This window comes from Macaca thibetana, chromosome 9, assembly GCF_024542745.1.
Source record: "Macaca thibetana thibetana isolate TM-01 chromosome 9, ASM2454274v1, whole genome shotgun sequence".
Lineage (NCBI taxonomy): Eukaryota > Metazoa > Chordata > Mammalia > Primates > Cercopithecidae > Macaca > Macaca thibetana.
The window spans coordinates 98074484-98090482 of NC_065586.1; the positions used below are offsets into that span (position 1 = coordinate 98074484).

At 43.5% G+C, this 15999-nt stretch overlaps 1 protein-coding gene across 5 annotated transcripts in view; it reads right to left on the reverse strand.

Moving 5' to 3' along the window:
* Positions 1 to 15999, reverse strand: part of ARMH3 (armadillo like helical domain containing 3) — a 224908-nt gene that overhangs the window by 144420 nt on the left and 64489 nt on the right. For 4 of the 5 annotated variants that reach the window (XM_050804126.1, XM_050804127.1, XM_050804124.1 and 1 more), the window contains 4 exons: positions 14166 to 14224; positions 12400 to 12465; positions 10870 to 10939; positions 9427 to 9487 (listed from right to left, as the gene is read on the reverse strand). In XM_050804126.1, coding sequence (XP_050660083.1) covers positions 9427 to 9487; positions 10870 to 10939; positions 12400 to 12465; positions 14166 to 14224 — 256 coding nt within the window. The remainder of the gene's footprint in view (positions 1 to 9426; positions 9488 to 10869; positions 10940 to 12399; positions 12466 to 14165; positions 14225 to 15999) is intronic. The other variant, XM_050804125.1, reaches the window with a different exon arrangement.

Sequence of the window (15999 nt, forward strand, 5' to 3'; positions counted from 1 at the left end):
GGTTGGCAGATCATGAGGTCAGGAGATCGAGACCATCCTGGCTAACACGGTGAAACCTCGTCTCTACTAAAAAACACAAAAAATTAGCTGGGCCTGGTGGTGGGAGCCTGTAGTCCCACCTACTCAGGAGGCTGAGGCAGGAGAATTGTGTGAACCCAGGAGGTGGAGCTTGCAGTGAGCCAAGATCAAGCCACTGCACCCCAACCTAGGCGACACAGTGAGACTCTATCTCAAAAAAAAAGATTGGGGTACCTTCAGCAGTGATATTAAAAATATTTTACAAGCCAGGCACAGTGGCTCACACCTATAATCCCAGCACTTTGGTAAGCCAAGGTGGGTGGATCACCTGAGGCCAGGAGTTTGAGACCAGCCTAGTCAACATGGTGAAATGCCATCTCTACTAAAAAAAAAATACAAAAATTGGCCAGGAGTGGTTGGGCAGGCCTGTAATCCCAACTACTTGGGAGGCTGAGGCACGAGAATCACTTGAACCCGGGAGGCAGAGGTTACAGTGAGCTGAGATTGCACCACTGCACTGCAGCCTAGGTGCCAGAGTAAGACTCTGTCTCAAAAAAAGAAAAAAATATGTATTTTACAAACCATACAGAAAAATAATCTATAAACCAATACATACATGAAAAAATTTTAACTGAGTCCCTTTTATTCTCTAATAAACTGACCTTGTGATATTGGTATATTGGTTTTTTTTTTTTTTTTTTTTTTGAGACGGAGTCTCGCTCTGTCGCCCAGGATGGAGTGCAGTGGCCGGATCTCAGCTCACTGCAAGCTCCGCCTCCCGGGTTTAAGCCATTCTCCTGCCTCAGCCTCCCAAGTAGCTGGGACTACAGGCACCCGCCACCTCGCCTGGCTAGAGACGGGGTTTCACTGTGTTAGCCAGGATGGTCTCGATCTCCTGACCTCGTGATCTGCCCGTCTTGGCCTCCCAAAGTGCTGGGATTACAGGCTTGAGCCACCACGCCCAGCCGACCTTGTGATATTGTAAAATGGGTCCCCAACACCCAGGCCACTGACCAGTACTGGTTAGAAACCAGGCTGCAGAGCAGGAGGTGAGTGGCAGGTGAGCAAGGGAAGTTTCATCTGTGTTTACAGCTGCTTCCCATGGTTTGCATTACCACCTGAACTCTGCCTCCTGTCAGATTAGTGGCAGCATTAGATTACCATAGGAGCACAAACCCTACTGTGAACTGCACATGCAAGGGATCTAGGTTGTGGCTCTTTATGAGAATCTAATGCCTGATGAACTGTCACTCTCTCCCATCACCCCAACTAGATGGGACCATCTAGTTGCAGGAAAACAAGCTCAAGGCTACCACTGATTCTACATTATGGTGAGTTACAAAATTATTTCATTATATATTACAATGTAATAACAGAAATAAAATACATAATAAATGTTATGCACTTGAATCATCCCGAAACCATTACTGCCCCCAGGTCTGCGAAAAAAATTGTCTTCCATGAAACTGGTTCCTGGTACCAAAAAGGTTGGGGACGACTGTTGTAAAATATATATTTTGTCTTCAACCCTGTTTCCTGACATACAACTCCTAAAATCCTTAGAATCTCCAAAGTGATGTCTTTTTATATGTTGAGGTGACTGACGGCTGGCCTCCCCTAGGTAGTTTCAGAATGAGGGCTTGTCACCAAAGAGACCAAGGCCTGATTAGCCAGTTGGGCTTTCAGCCCTAGCCCTGACTTCCAGGGAAAGAAGAGGGGCTGAAGGTTAAGCTGATTGCCAATGGTTTTTATTTTACTTTATTTTATTTTTTGAGACAAGGTCTCGCTCTGTCACCTAGAGTGGAACGCAGTGGTGCAATCACGGCTCACCACAGCCTTGACCTCCACAACTCACACCATCCTCCTTCCTCAGCCTCCCAACTAGCTGGGACTATAGGCACACACTACCATGCCTGACTCATTTTTGTAGAGACAAGGTCTCACCAAGTTGCTCAGGCTAGGTTCAAGTGATCCATCCACGTCAGCCTCCCGAAGTGCTAGGATTACAGGCATGAACCATGGCCAGCCAATGGTTTAATCAAACATGCCTCCATAATGAAATCTCCATAAGAAACCAAAAGGACAGGGTTTGAAGAGCTTCTGGATAGCTAAACCCATGGAGGCCTACAGGAAGGCGAACAAGAATTCGTCTACGTGCTGGAAGGTTGGCACACCCCAACTCCACAGGGTCAGAAGCTCCTGGGCTCCAGACCCTTTCAGACCTCACCCTATGTATCTCTTCATCTGACTGTTTATATGTTTCTTTAAAATATCCTTTGTAATGAACTGGTAAATGTGTTTCCCTGAGTTCTGTGAGCCACTCTAGCAAATTAATCAAACCCGAGGAGGAGGTTGTGGGAACCCCAATTTATAGCCGGTCCATCAGAAGCACAGGCAAAATAACCTTGGGCTTCTGATTAGCATTGAAAGCTGGGGGTAGTCTTAGGGACTGAGCCCTAAACCCATGGAATCTGAAACTACCTCCAGGTAGATAGTGTCAGAATTGAAATACAGTACACCCGGTTGGTATCTGCTACAGAATCGATTGCTTGCTTAGTGTGTGAGGAGTAAACCCTCCCCACATTTGGTCATAGAAGTATTCTGTGTTGATTGTTGTTGTTGAGTGAGAAAACAGAAAAAACACTATGTTTTTTTACCCTCATAAACCTGTACCAAAATTGCTTACCAAGTGATATAAGTTGCAATATAAATCATCCTAATTGTTTCCAAATCATTTGCTGTTTAGAAAACGTGATGTGATCCTGTTTGATACAGTTGTCACTTAATGATGCCCTTGTTTGAGCATGATTTGCCTTAGCAATCTACAAACTTCTCTGTCAACTTTCCCATGAAATTGAGAGTCATGAGGTCCCTGGTGCTAAAGGCTTTGTTGCAGCCAGCAAATGTGACTAGATGCTACCCATACATGACTACCCATGCACACACAGTACATTCCTGAATGCCAGCACCTCTTGTATGGCCTGGATCTGGACGGCCTGTATTTGGTCCCCTTTGATAACGCCATTCCACCAACACTGAGCCACTCCAGAGCAGCAGTGAGATGCTACCTACATCCCCAACCCCTGCGGCCACTTATCCACATCCGCTCCAGCACTGCCCCTAGGCTCGATTCCTGTCTCCACAGTCACCAACAGGTGACATCATTAACCTTGTGGTCTCAATAATTTATACTATTTATCAAGCAGAATGAAAATTTTAACCACTGCTATGGCCTTAAAAATATATATATATACTGGAGGCCGGGCACAGTGGCTCACGCCTGTAATCCTAGCACTTTGGGAGGATGAGGCGGGTGGATCACGAGGTAAGGAGTTCAAGACCAGCCTGGCCAAGATGGTGAAACCCCATCTCTACTAAAAATACAAAAATTAGCCAGGTGCGGTGGTGCTTGCCTATAATCCCAGCTACTTGGGAGTCTGAGGCAGAGAATAAATTGAACCTGGGAGGCAGAGGTTGCAGTGAGCTGAAATCGCGCCACTGCATTCCAGTCTGGGCGACAGAGTGAGACTCCGTCTAAAAATATATATATACACACATACACATATATACATATGTATATACATATACATATATACACGTATATACATACATATATACACGTATATATACACATATACATATATACTTATATATACATATGTGCATATGTAAATATATGTGTGTGTGTGTGTGTGTGTGTGTGTGTGTGTGTATATATACTGGAGGCCAGGCATAGTGGCTCATGCTTGTAAATCCCAATGGGAGGCTGAGGCAGGAGGATCACTTGAGGCCAGGAGTTCAAGACTAGCCTAGGCAACACAGTGAGACTCTCATCTCTACAAAAAATATAAAAACAGCCAGGCATGGTGGTGCAAGCCTGTAGTCCTAGTTACTCAAGAGACTGAGGTGGAAGGATTGCTTGTGCCCAGGAGTTCCAAGTTACAGTGAGCCATAATTGTGCCACTGCATTACATCCTGGATGACAAAGCAAGACCCTGCCTCTAAAAAACAATTACACACGGCCGGGCGTGGTGGCTCACGCCTGTAATCCCAACACTTTGGGAGGCCGAGGCGGGCAGATCACGAAGTCAGGAGATCAAGACCATCTTGGCTAACACGGTGAAACCCCGTCTCTACTAAAAATATAAAAAATTAGCCGAGGGTGGTGGCGGGCGCCTGCAGTCCCAGCTACTCAGAATGGAGTGAACCCGGGAGGTGGAGCTTTCCATGAGCCGAGATCGCACCATTGCCCTTCAGCCTGCGTGACAGAGTGGGACTCCTGTTTCAAAAAAACAAACAAACAATTACACACAATGACCGGGCGTGCTGGCTCATGCCTGTAATCCCAGCACTTTGGGAGGCCGAGGCGGATGGATCACTGGAGGTCAGGAGTTCAAGACCATCCTGGCCAACATGGTGAAACCCTGTCTCTACTAAAAGTACAAAAAATTAGCCGGGTGTGGTAGTGGGCACCTGTAATCTCAGCTACTCGGGAAGCTGAGGCATGAGAATCACTTGAACCTGGGAGGCGGAGGTTGCAGTGAGCCAAGATCGCGCCACTGCACTCCAGCCTGGGTGACACAGAGACTCTGTCTCAAAAAAAAATAAAATAAAATACACACACACAAACACACACACACATGTATGTACTGGCAGAATGATTAAATTTACTGCTTCTTGTGCAGATTCTTTCATGCATGTAGCAATTTCCTATTTCCTATTTCAACACAAAATGGGTTCCACTTTCTCCTGAAATCTTCTTGTAGGACCCACTGAAGTCTGTACCTTTCTTCTGCTGCCCACCTACAGGTTTGGAAATATCTGACTTAAGAAGAGTCCAAATTTTCCATGTAAGAGTAACTTAAAGGAAAATTTACTCTCCCAGAGACTATATCCCCTCACTCCCCAATCCTGTGGTGGCAGTGAGAGTGGCAGCAAGAATCAAGGAGTAGAGCTAGAAGGTGAAAGTAATTGGTTTGGCTTTGCTACCTCTTACTGCTCCAGGCAAGACTTCCCCCCCCCCCCAGTATAAGCACCTTCTCCCATCATTACCTACAGCATTCACACACAGATGTGAAATTGTTTCACTTCTGACCCAGATTCTGGCTTTGAGTATTAAGTCTTTCCAAACTCCGTATTTCTTCACATTTCACTAGGATGATTATAAACTTATCTGAAAAGGCAGAAATTCACTTTGCTTTCAATTTCTCATTCTGCTGTACACTGCCGAAAAGGGGTACATAATGAGAAGTGAGAGCAGCAGCCTGGTCGGCTGCCCAGCTGGAAGCAGGAAATTCACCTGATAAGGACTTGATGCTTCAAATTCTAAAAACTGGAAAGGGAGCTAGAAGCAGGGGAAGGAATATCTGGAAACATGCCCATAGGTAGCAATGAAGAAAGTGAATTCAGCCTGAGGGTGGGACCTTCTGCCTAGCCTCTGTCAACCTGATGCCTCATTATCTTCTCCATCTTCCCTAACCCCAGGGCAGTAAATTAAGGAGCAGGTGGAAAAAGCACCTAAGAAAGCAAGGCAAGACAAAAACTCTTTAGAGAGTGAAGTTATGAACTAGGGTGAGGAGGGAGTTAGAACATTTGGGTAGACCAGGTTCATTGGCTAGAAATGTAGGGGTTTGGGTGAACAGATAATACACCTGTAACTTTACAGTAGTGAACATATAATCTTATCATATCAGCCCCACCTTCAACTGTTCCTCATCATCCACTTAATCTTGGGCAAGCTTTTTTTCTACTCTCTTATCCTCCCTCCATGCACTCTACACTCTAACCACCTGGAATTACGCTCTATTCTCCAAATACACTACATTTTCAAGCCTCCAAGCACCTAAACATGCTGGTCCCCTACCTGGTATGTCCTTCCCTGACTCCTCTACACAGAAAATTTCTAGTGTTTCTTCATGACTCAGGTCAAATGTAACCTTCTGATATCTTCTCTAATGCTCCAGTCAGCATAGTCACTCTATACAAATCTTTCCTCTGTCACTTATCACAGACATGATTACGAGAACAGCCTCTGAGGTCACAGGGACATGAATTTTAACCTTAGTTATGCAGCTTACTAGCTGTGTAACTGTGCTACCAGTCTGCAACATGGACCCCAACCTGGTATTCACACAATCATATAGTCCCTTTCCACATTGTATCAGGGTTAGTCTGTGTGACCATTAGAAATGATACGTTACTTGAGATTAGGTTATAAATGATACTATGGCTTCCATCCTGGGCTCTCACTCGCCTTCTCTTTCTCTCTTAGATTAACTGCTTTGGGGAAAGACAGCCGCCAAGCCTATCAACCCTATGGAGATACCCATGTGGTGAAGAACTGAGGCTTACCAACACCATTAGGTGAGCCTGAAAGCAGATTTTTGAGCCCCAGTAGAACGTCAGATGCTTGCTGCCCCAACTAACCTAGCCACCATCTTATTTTTATAAAGTTTAAGCCTTAAGGGTTTTTTTAATTCTTTGCCACTTCTGCATGCTTCTCTTTAACACTCAAGAACAGCTGTGACATGTTAATGTGATTCCCAAGTATGCATATTACCTTTATTCCTTAAAAAGCATCCTTTTGAGAGGCCCTATGCCAAAACTATCCAGCTAAGTTTCTCCTGGATTCCTGAACCACAGAAACTGTGAGGTGATAAACGTTTTAAACCACTACATCTGGGGTAGTTTGTTACACAGCAATAGATAACTAATACAACTGGGAAAGTAACAGTTCAGAATTTATAGTAAAATTTGGGTTCAAATCCAGGCTATGATGCTTACTAACAGAACAACCCTGGCAAAGTAATTAATCTCCTGAGCCTCAGTTTCCTTTCTTATAAAATGAAAAAATGGAAACTACAGTAATACGTGTTACAAAGTAAATAGCACATCCTAAAACTAGGATATAAAATAATCAAGCCAGAAATAAGTCTATAGCAAAAACAAATCTGAACCCCAAGATAATGAAGTTCAGGGACCCCATCTAAAATAAGCTGAACACTCATCTGTTAAGTGTTATAAAAAGCAGCTGTTCATGGTCTTTGAATTAAAATAAAGGATCAGACTTACTTCTAAACACCCAAAAGGTATGGAAAAACGCAAACTGTAACCTATTTACCTAAAAGTAAAATTTATATCATTTCAGACCTACGAAAGCAAGACTATATAGTTTATAAGCAATCTAAGAAGCTGGAAGGTTGGGCACAGTGGGTAATCCCAGCACTTTGGGAAGCCAAGGCAGGCAGATCATCTAAGGTCAGGAGTTCTAGACCAGCCTGGCCAACATGGTAAAACCCTGTCTCTACTAAAAAATACAAAAATTAACCAACATGGTGGCGCATGACTGTAGTCCCAGCTACTCGGGAAGCTGAGGCAGGAGAATCACTTGAATCCGGGAGGCAGAGGTTGCAGTGAGCTGAGATCATGCCACTGCACTCTAGCCTGGGCAACAGAGCAAGAACCCGTCTAAAAAAAAAAAAAAAGCCAGAGGTCTACTCTATTTAGATTGAAATCCTTTATACCCCTCTAGATCCCAGACCGGGCACTGGAATGGGGTTTACTCAGTTTGCTGTTCACCAAATTGCTCTCTTACCCAAAAAATGGAGGTAGCAATTCTGATGTCACACTCAATTCAGATATTTTATAAGGACTAAAGATAATATACATATTTGAGATCACATTAATGTGGCACACCTGTTCTTGGGTGTTAGAAGAAGAATGTAGAAGTGGCAAAGGAGAAAGAAAACCTTAAGGTTTAAACTTTATTAAAATACGATGATGGCTAGGTGTAATGGCACACACCTGTAGTTCCAGCCACTTTGGGAGGCTGAGATGGGAGGACTGCTTGAGCCTAGGAGTTGAAGACCAGCCTGGGCAACACAGTGAGGCCCTGTCATAAACTAAAAAGACAGTATGATGCTTCTGAGTTGCCTCTAGTTGTGTTCATTATAAAGAATTGTGATGGTCGGCCACGTGCAGTAGCTCATGCCTGTAGTCCCAGCACACTGGGAGGCTGAAGTGGGCAGATCACCTGAGGTCAGGAGTTAGAGATCAGCCCGGCCAATATGGTGAAACCCCATCTCTAGTAAAAATACAAAAATTAGCTGGGCATGGTGGTGCGCACCTGTAATTCCAGCTACTCGGGAGGCTGAGGCAGAAGAATCGCTTGAACCCGGGAAGCAGAGGTTGAAGTGAGCCGAGATCACACCACTGCACTCCAGCCTAGGCAACAGAGTGAGACTCTGTCTCAAAAATAAAAAATAAATAAAAAACAAAAACAAAAAACTGTGATGGTCAATCAGATCTCCTCAGGAGGCAGGAATCTCCCAGCCAGGCAACTGGAGACATAATCGCCCAGCTCACAGGGCTCTGGCTAGGCTGTCAGGACAATGTAGGCTAAGAATGGATCAGAAGCACTCTCTCTCTAAATTCATCCTATCTTCTAACTAATCAGTACTAGTACTTTAATGCTAAAGCCCAGAGACAACTAAGTGGTCTGCTGGTACTGCATATCTTTGATTTCAACAGTCCCCTACGATCACTATATTCATGTATCGGCTCCCTCTTCATGCAGTGTGCCTAGAAATGATCATGCAGATATGTGCAGAATCCAAATTGTGGTTTGTGCTTATTAACTCTTCTGAAAAGATGTACAGATCCAGGTCAGAAAATGTTCCCTAACACTTCTCCACATGCAAATTCTTGAAGTATACACAGACCATTAATTTTCTTGTTTTTTTTTTTTTTGAGACAGAGTCTCGCTCTGTCACCCAGGCTGGAGCGCAGTAGTGCAATCTCAGCTCACTGCAAGCTCCACCTCCCGGGTTCACGCCATTCTCCTGCCTCAGCCTCCCGAGTAGCTGGGACTACAGGCACCCGCCACTGCGCCTGGCTAATTTTTTGTATTTTTAATAGAGACAGGGTTTCACTGTGGTCTTGATTTGACCTCATGATCTGCCCGCCTCAGTCTCCCAAAGTGCTAGGATTACAGGCGTGAGCCACCGCACCTGGCCTACACAGACCATGAATTTTTTTTGTTGTTGTTGTTTTGACACGGAGTCTCACTCAGGCTGCAGTGCAATGGTGCGATCTCGGCTCACTGCAACTTCCGTCTCCCGGTTCAAGCGATTCTCCTGCCTCAGCTTCCCAAGTAGCTGGAACTACAGGCACCTGCCACCGCACCTGGCTAATTTTTTTTTTTTTTTTTGTATTGTTAGTAGAGACTGGCTTTCATCGTGTTAGCCAGGATGGTCTTGATCTCCTGACCTTGTGATCCACCCGCCTCCACCTCCCAAAGTGCTGGGATTACAGGCATGAGCCACCGCGCCTGGCCAATAGACCATAAATTTTCTAACATTCAATTATTTAAAATAGATTTGTACACATTAAATGAACCGTGGTACTTACATATAGAGATCCATAGGAAACTCCTTCATCATGTGTGTTACAATAAACTCTACCATCAGGTCTGAAAGGGGAATAGAGAAAAACTGGATCAATTACAACGGAATTCATTCCTTGCCTTTGAGTTGGAAAAAAAGCTTCTGAGTACACCTTGCACTCACACTGAATGGCATCTACTAACCACATCTTTATTCATATACACTTATTTTATATAACATACTTTGTGTAACACTGTTCACCACCTGCCACTTGTAAAGTAATAAGAAATTATTTCACCTGCTGACCTCCAGAAGGATACCCTGACCTGCCAATAAATTCAGATAAATGGAAAATTTCATTGTATAGATATTTCATCCCATGGCATTAATGTAGACCGCTAAAGGGAAATCATATTCTGAGACTAGACAATGAGGCAAGCAGAGAAGAAATTATGGATCACATTTGTGTAACCAGAGACTCAGCTCTAAAGCTATGTCAGTCAATCTCATCTTACTATCATGCTCAGTTAGACAGATATTGACTTAAATGGGCTGTGGGGCTTTGGGTCAATAGAGGCTTATTATATAGCCTTAATTACTGTTTCTAAAATTAAGTAGATTTAGAAACTGGGGCTCAATATCCAAGTGAAATGGGATTAAGAATTCAGCTAATTCCCTGAGCAAAATGCAGAATTCTGGACAGACAAAATCACTCAAGACACAGCCCCCTACCTGTCAACTCAGTCAGCCTCATCTCAGTTTAATTTACTCAGGGAAAGTTTTGTATATGTGAACCATGAACTTCAAGCCTCCTGGATAGCTGGCACATCAATTCGAACCAAGAAAGGATGGGAAGAATTTGAAATCTTTTCTTTTTTTTTTTTTTTTTTTTGAGATGCAGTCTTGCCCCAGCTGGAGTGCAATGCTGCGATCTCGGCTCACTGCAACCTCTGCCTCCCTGGTTCAAGCGATTCTCCTGACTCAGCCTCCTGAGTAGCTGGGATTACAGGTGCCTGCCACCACACCCGGCTAATTTTTGTATTTTCAGTACAGACGGGTTTTCACCATGTTGGCCAGGCTGTTCTCAAACTCCTGACCTTAAGTGATCCGTCCACCTTAGCCTCTCAAAGTGCTGGAATTACAGGTGTGAGCCACTGCGCCCAGTCTGAAATTTTGATCAAGAGTAAGATATTTAACAAATGTAAATCATGTATCAAGTTTAGACATAGCCATTTGTCTCCCTGGAATGACTTTTTTCTTTGAATGACAGGACCCTTTTACTGACCACTCTATAACTGGGGTTGCTTTACCAAACACAACAATAAACATAGGTTTTTAGGCCAGGGAAAAAACATAACTAATAATTTCTTTGCAGAAAAAGCACATTAACCAGGTTCTACTCTTCATCTTCATCATGAAAGCCTATTGCTATCACAGAACAATGTCAATGTTGATGATACTCACTCACCCAGTACTGCACATACTAAAGGACGGCAGGGAAGATTCTTGTCTGCTGCCTTCTTCCTGTGTCTCATAGGCTTCACACACAAAAAAAATGAAGAAAGGAAATTAGGCACTGACATCCAGTGGTCTATCATCATGTTCCTTGTGCAAATAAAATCACTACTGCAGGGATACTTCTTTTCTTTCTCTTTTTTGCATGGTGGGAGTGGAATGGGGTAGCATGGGGTGAGGCAGGGAAGGGAGGACTTGTGAATATTCTCAGTTATCAGTGCACGCCTGTTACAAAATTACAATTCACAGCCTCAAAGGGCACTAGAGAATACTACAATGGGAAAACTGTTGGTTTTACTTTGCTTTTAGTTATATAAGTGGCATTACTAACGACAAAAAGGTACACTGGTATTTTTGACAATAAATAATTAAAAAAAAAAAAAAGAGGAAGTGATGGTGCCACCTATAGAAGCAGCAACAGTAGCAGTGGCAAAAAAAACAAAGTAAGTTTTAAATCTAAACCTCAATGTAATTTTTTTTTTTTTTTTTGCTGGAGTGCAGTGGCACGATCTCAGCTCACTGCAAGCTCCGCCTCCCAGGTTCACACCATTCTCCTGACTCAGCCTCTTGAGTAGCTGGGACTACAGGCGCCCACCACCACACCCAGCTAATTTCTTGTATTTTTAGTAGAGACGGGGTTTCACCCTGTTAGCCAGAATGGTCTCGATCTCCTCACCTCGTGATCCACCCGCCTCGGCCTCCCAAAGTGTTGGGATTATAGGCGTGAGCCACCAGGCCCAGCCCTCAATGTGATATTTTTTTAATATACCTCCAAGTTTTAGGAAATTCCCTGATCCTCCATATTCTGTTTACCCACTTCTCAGATGAACAAATCAGAGCAGCAGCTAGTCTTACCCGATCAAAAATTATACTACATTTTGAAAACAAAAGGCTTAGAACGATTTCCTTGCTAAAACCTATGTTATTGAAATCCAATATCAGGCCAGGCGCGGTGGCTCACGCCTGTAATCTCAGCACTTTGGGAGGCCAAGGCGGGCAGATCATCTGAGGTCAGGAGCAGGAGACCAGCCTGGCCAACATGGTGAAACCGTCTGTAAGGAAAATACAAAAATTAGCTGAGCATAGTGGCGGGCACCTGTAATCCCAGCTACTCGGGAGGTGGAGGCAGAAGAACTGCTTGAGCCCAAGAGGCAGAGGTTGCAGTGAGCAGAGATCACACCATTGCACTCCAGCCTGGGATAGAGAGACAGACTCCATCTCAAAAAATAAAAAAAGACAAAAAAAAAAAAAGAAATCCAGCATCATTGCCACGCTTGTGAATTTTCCAAAACTCTCGAATAAGAAACAGCTCCATGACACACAAAAATCCCAACAAGCATGGGTCTGTTGAACAGTGTCATGCAAAGCCCTTTGGCACAACTTTACACCCACATTTGTTCTAGTAGGATCAATTTCATCCCAACTCTGCCGACACACAAAAAATTTCCTCTAAGAAAAAACAAGAAGCAAAAGAAACACCTACCATTCTATGTAAGTTTACTCGAAAATTCATGTTGTCATCATGCAAAAATGCATTGGCATATTGATCCTAATAAAAATATAGAGAAAAAGTAAGAAGTGAGAGCTATATTTAAGGAACTGTTTGTAATCTATCACACTTCGTACAAATCCTTGGACTTTAAGAACTACTTCCAAGGATCAGGTGGACAGCTAATAGGATGAGCCTAGAGGCTTATGTCAAACCCTACTTAAGCCATGAGATTTTTCTTTAGTATAATTTCCTAGTGTATCTCTAACTGGTCAAAAATTTCCAAGCAAAAACAATAAAAATTAAGACACAGGGACTTAAGGCAGATGCTGAGAGGAATGAGAGGAATCTGTTTTCCTATTCCCTCTTCCGTCCCATCTGCCCAAGGAGCTGGCTCTGTTTGTGATAGCTTAAAGGTTTTCATAGGGGCTGCAGGATTCATGTGCAGGCTCCACACGAGGGTTTAGGAGCAAGAAGAAAAATCTGTGCTCTGCTGGGAATGGGCTCAGCCCAACAGAAGCAAACTGCTTCGCAGGCAGCATGGAAGCAGACAAGACTCTGTCTATTCCGGGCTTTCCTGAAGACTGATGGAAAATCAAAAACCTCTTACCATGGATTAGTAATAAACATCCCTTGGCCCTTTCCCAAAACCTTTTCTGAAGATCTGACAAGCCTACAGACTCCAATTACAAGGAACTGTTACAATTTGTGAAAAACAACTCCTTTAAAGATTTTCTTAGAAAAAATTTTGAAAAGCAATTATACCAAGCCCACTGCTAATAAGCAGCTCTTCTATAACCAGTCACCCCTAATCTTGTGAAAAGGAGGTCATCTTTCCACAGAGAACATGAAGACAGAAAGACTGAGAGAGATCTCTACTTCATGTGGACTACCTTCACCATTTTTCTTAAGAGAGAAAAGAGCAGAGTGGGGAAGAGTAAAGGGAAAGGTTGAAGCTATAAATTTAGCTCTAAATTCACTCAAGTTCTGCCATGACTGTGTGTCACCAAGATACATGGTGAGTTTGAACCTAGTTAGTCCAACCAAAAGAGGCTTCTTAAAAAGCCAAAGCACCTATTCTTTTTTCCCCTCAGCTCTTGCTCTTAGGCAAACTGCAATTACTGAGTTTCCAATTCCCCTCTCTGGCTTTACTCTCCACCCCTTCACCCCATCACAGGAAACCTGAGCTCCTTTTTTATTTTTATTTTTAAACTGCTCCACTGCCGGGCATGGTGGCTCACCCCTGTAATCCCAGCACTTTGGGAGGCCAAGATGGGTGGATCACCTGAGGTCAGGAGTTTGAGACCAGCCTGGCCAACATGGCAAAACCCCGTCTCTACTAAAATTACAAAAATTAACTGGTCAAGGTGGCGCGTGCCTGTAATCCCTGCTACTAGGGGGGCCGAGGCAGGAGGATCGCTTGAACCTGGGAGGCGGAGATTGCAGTAAGCCGAGATCATGCCACCGCACTCCAGCCTGGGCAACAGAGCGATATTCCGTCTCAAAACAAACAAACAAATTGCTCCACAGTTTAAAAACACAGTGCTAAACAGCACGGAAGCAGACAAGACCCTGTCTATCCGTGGCTTCATCAAAGACTACACTGTAGTGGGAAGAGACAGATACACAAAGGGGGAAGATTTTTCTCTCCTAAACTTTAGGACCCTAAACATCATGAGACAAGAATGGGGTGAGGGGAGGAAGGGAAAGATAGCACTTTGTAAAAGGCTGCCTAATAGCAGAAGGCTGGTGAGACCTACCTCAGCAATACATGTAAGGATGATTAGACAGAGTTTGCCACTGTGAAGCCTGTGTTCATCTGTAAAGAAAAAAGAAACTCTTCTCTGTAAATCATCCAGACCATGTTTCAATATAGAACAAGGATGTATATCATAAAAGGAAACATTCACACTTTCTCTTCCCACAAAATCCATAAATTAAAATCAAGGTACTACTATAGTAATTCTTGCTTCCCTTCTAGGCAAAAGAATTCCCCCAGAAGATTTTTTTTTTTTTTAATATCCTGGTAGTCTGTTAAATGACTAACTACCTCCCTGAGAGCCATCTAACTCATAAGGTTCCTATTGTCATGGCTCAAATCGTGGCCATCGCTCTCACATCAGCCCTTTGCTGATAGAACTTGAATAGTCAGGTCCATTTCCTTTCTCATCTGCCAGCTCTAAGCACCACCTACCACAAAATCTAGAAAGATTTCATGACTGCTCATAGCAAACTGGCAATGAAATAAAAAAGAAATTAACTGGAGACTAGGGTCCAGCCCATGCTTCTCCTTGCAATTGTATACTTATGCCCTGGAAAGCTGTGAACTCTTGATCATTTTTCTTCCTGTCAAAGTTACTCATTCAACAAATATTTACTTAGCACCTACTATGTGGCAGGCACTGTGCAAGGCACTAGAGATACAGCACTGAACAAAACAGACAAAGGTCCCTGGTCTCTCACAACTCACATTCTAGTTATTAAAAAAGAAGAAGGCAAACTCAATAGCAGGGCTCTAAGCCCGCACACAAAAGGACAAAAAAGAGCTAATCCATTACTGCCAAGTACAAGAACCCATCAAGCTTACTTTACTTTCCAGAAACTCTGTGGATGAAGGAGTGAAAAGGAGGTAAGAAGAGGATCATGCCAGTATAGCCAAAATAGACAAATGGCTCATGATTTTCAAATTAGCTTCAACAGGACCCAGACTGAAGTCCACTCTAGAGAGAAGACCTCTTAATGGATTACAGTGCTGTAGAAGTTAGCTATTACTATTTACCCTGACATTGACCTGCTTCTTTCTCAAAAATGGGATCTATCAATTAAAACCTGACAATTAGATGGCATAATGGCGATTACAGTCCACAAATATACTCACCTCTCCTCAGAGATAGGCATTGCAAAAAGAGTAATGATGATAATCCCTTCCTGCCATTTCCTATAGCTTCATCAAAGCCCCGATATAGCCAAAGAGCAATGCCCACGACTCTTCTTTTTTTTTTTTTTTTGAGACGGAGTCTCGCTCTGTCGCCCAGGCTGGAGTGCAGTGGCGTGATCTCCGCTCACTGCAAGCTCCGCCTCCTGGGTTTACGCCATTCTTCTGCCTCAGCCTGCAGAGTAGCTGGGACTACAGGCGCCCGCCACCTCGCCTGGCTAGTTTTTTGTATTTTTCAGTAGAGACGGGGTTTCACCATGTTAGCCAGGATGGTCTCGATCTCCTGACCTAGTGATCCGCCCGTCTCGGCCTCCCAAAGTGCTGGGATTACAGGCTTGAGCCACCGCGCCCGGCCGATTCACGACTCTTCTACCTACCTTTAGCCACAGAGTTTCTATGGCACTATCCTCCCAAAAACTGAGAAGCAACTCCCACAGAAAAGCCTGCAGCTATCTCTCCACTTAAAATTTTTTTTTAATTTTTAAATTAAAGTGTTTATGAATACAAAACTAAGGCATATTTCATTATAGACAGTCTTTTAAACTCAAAAAAAGCATACACACACAAAACAATAAAAACCAAATTTAATCATACCACCCAAATGCTATAACTGTTAAGACTTTGGTGAATCAACTTTAAGTCTATGCATAGATATACAT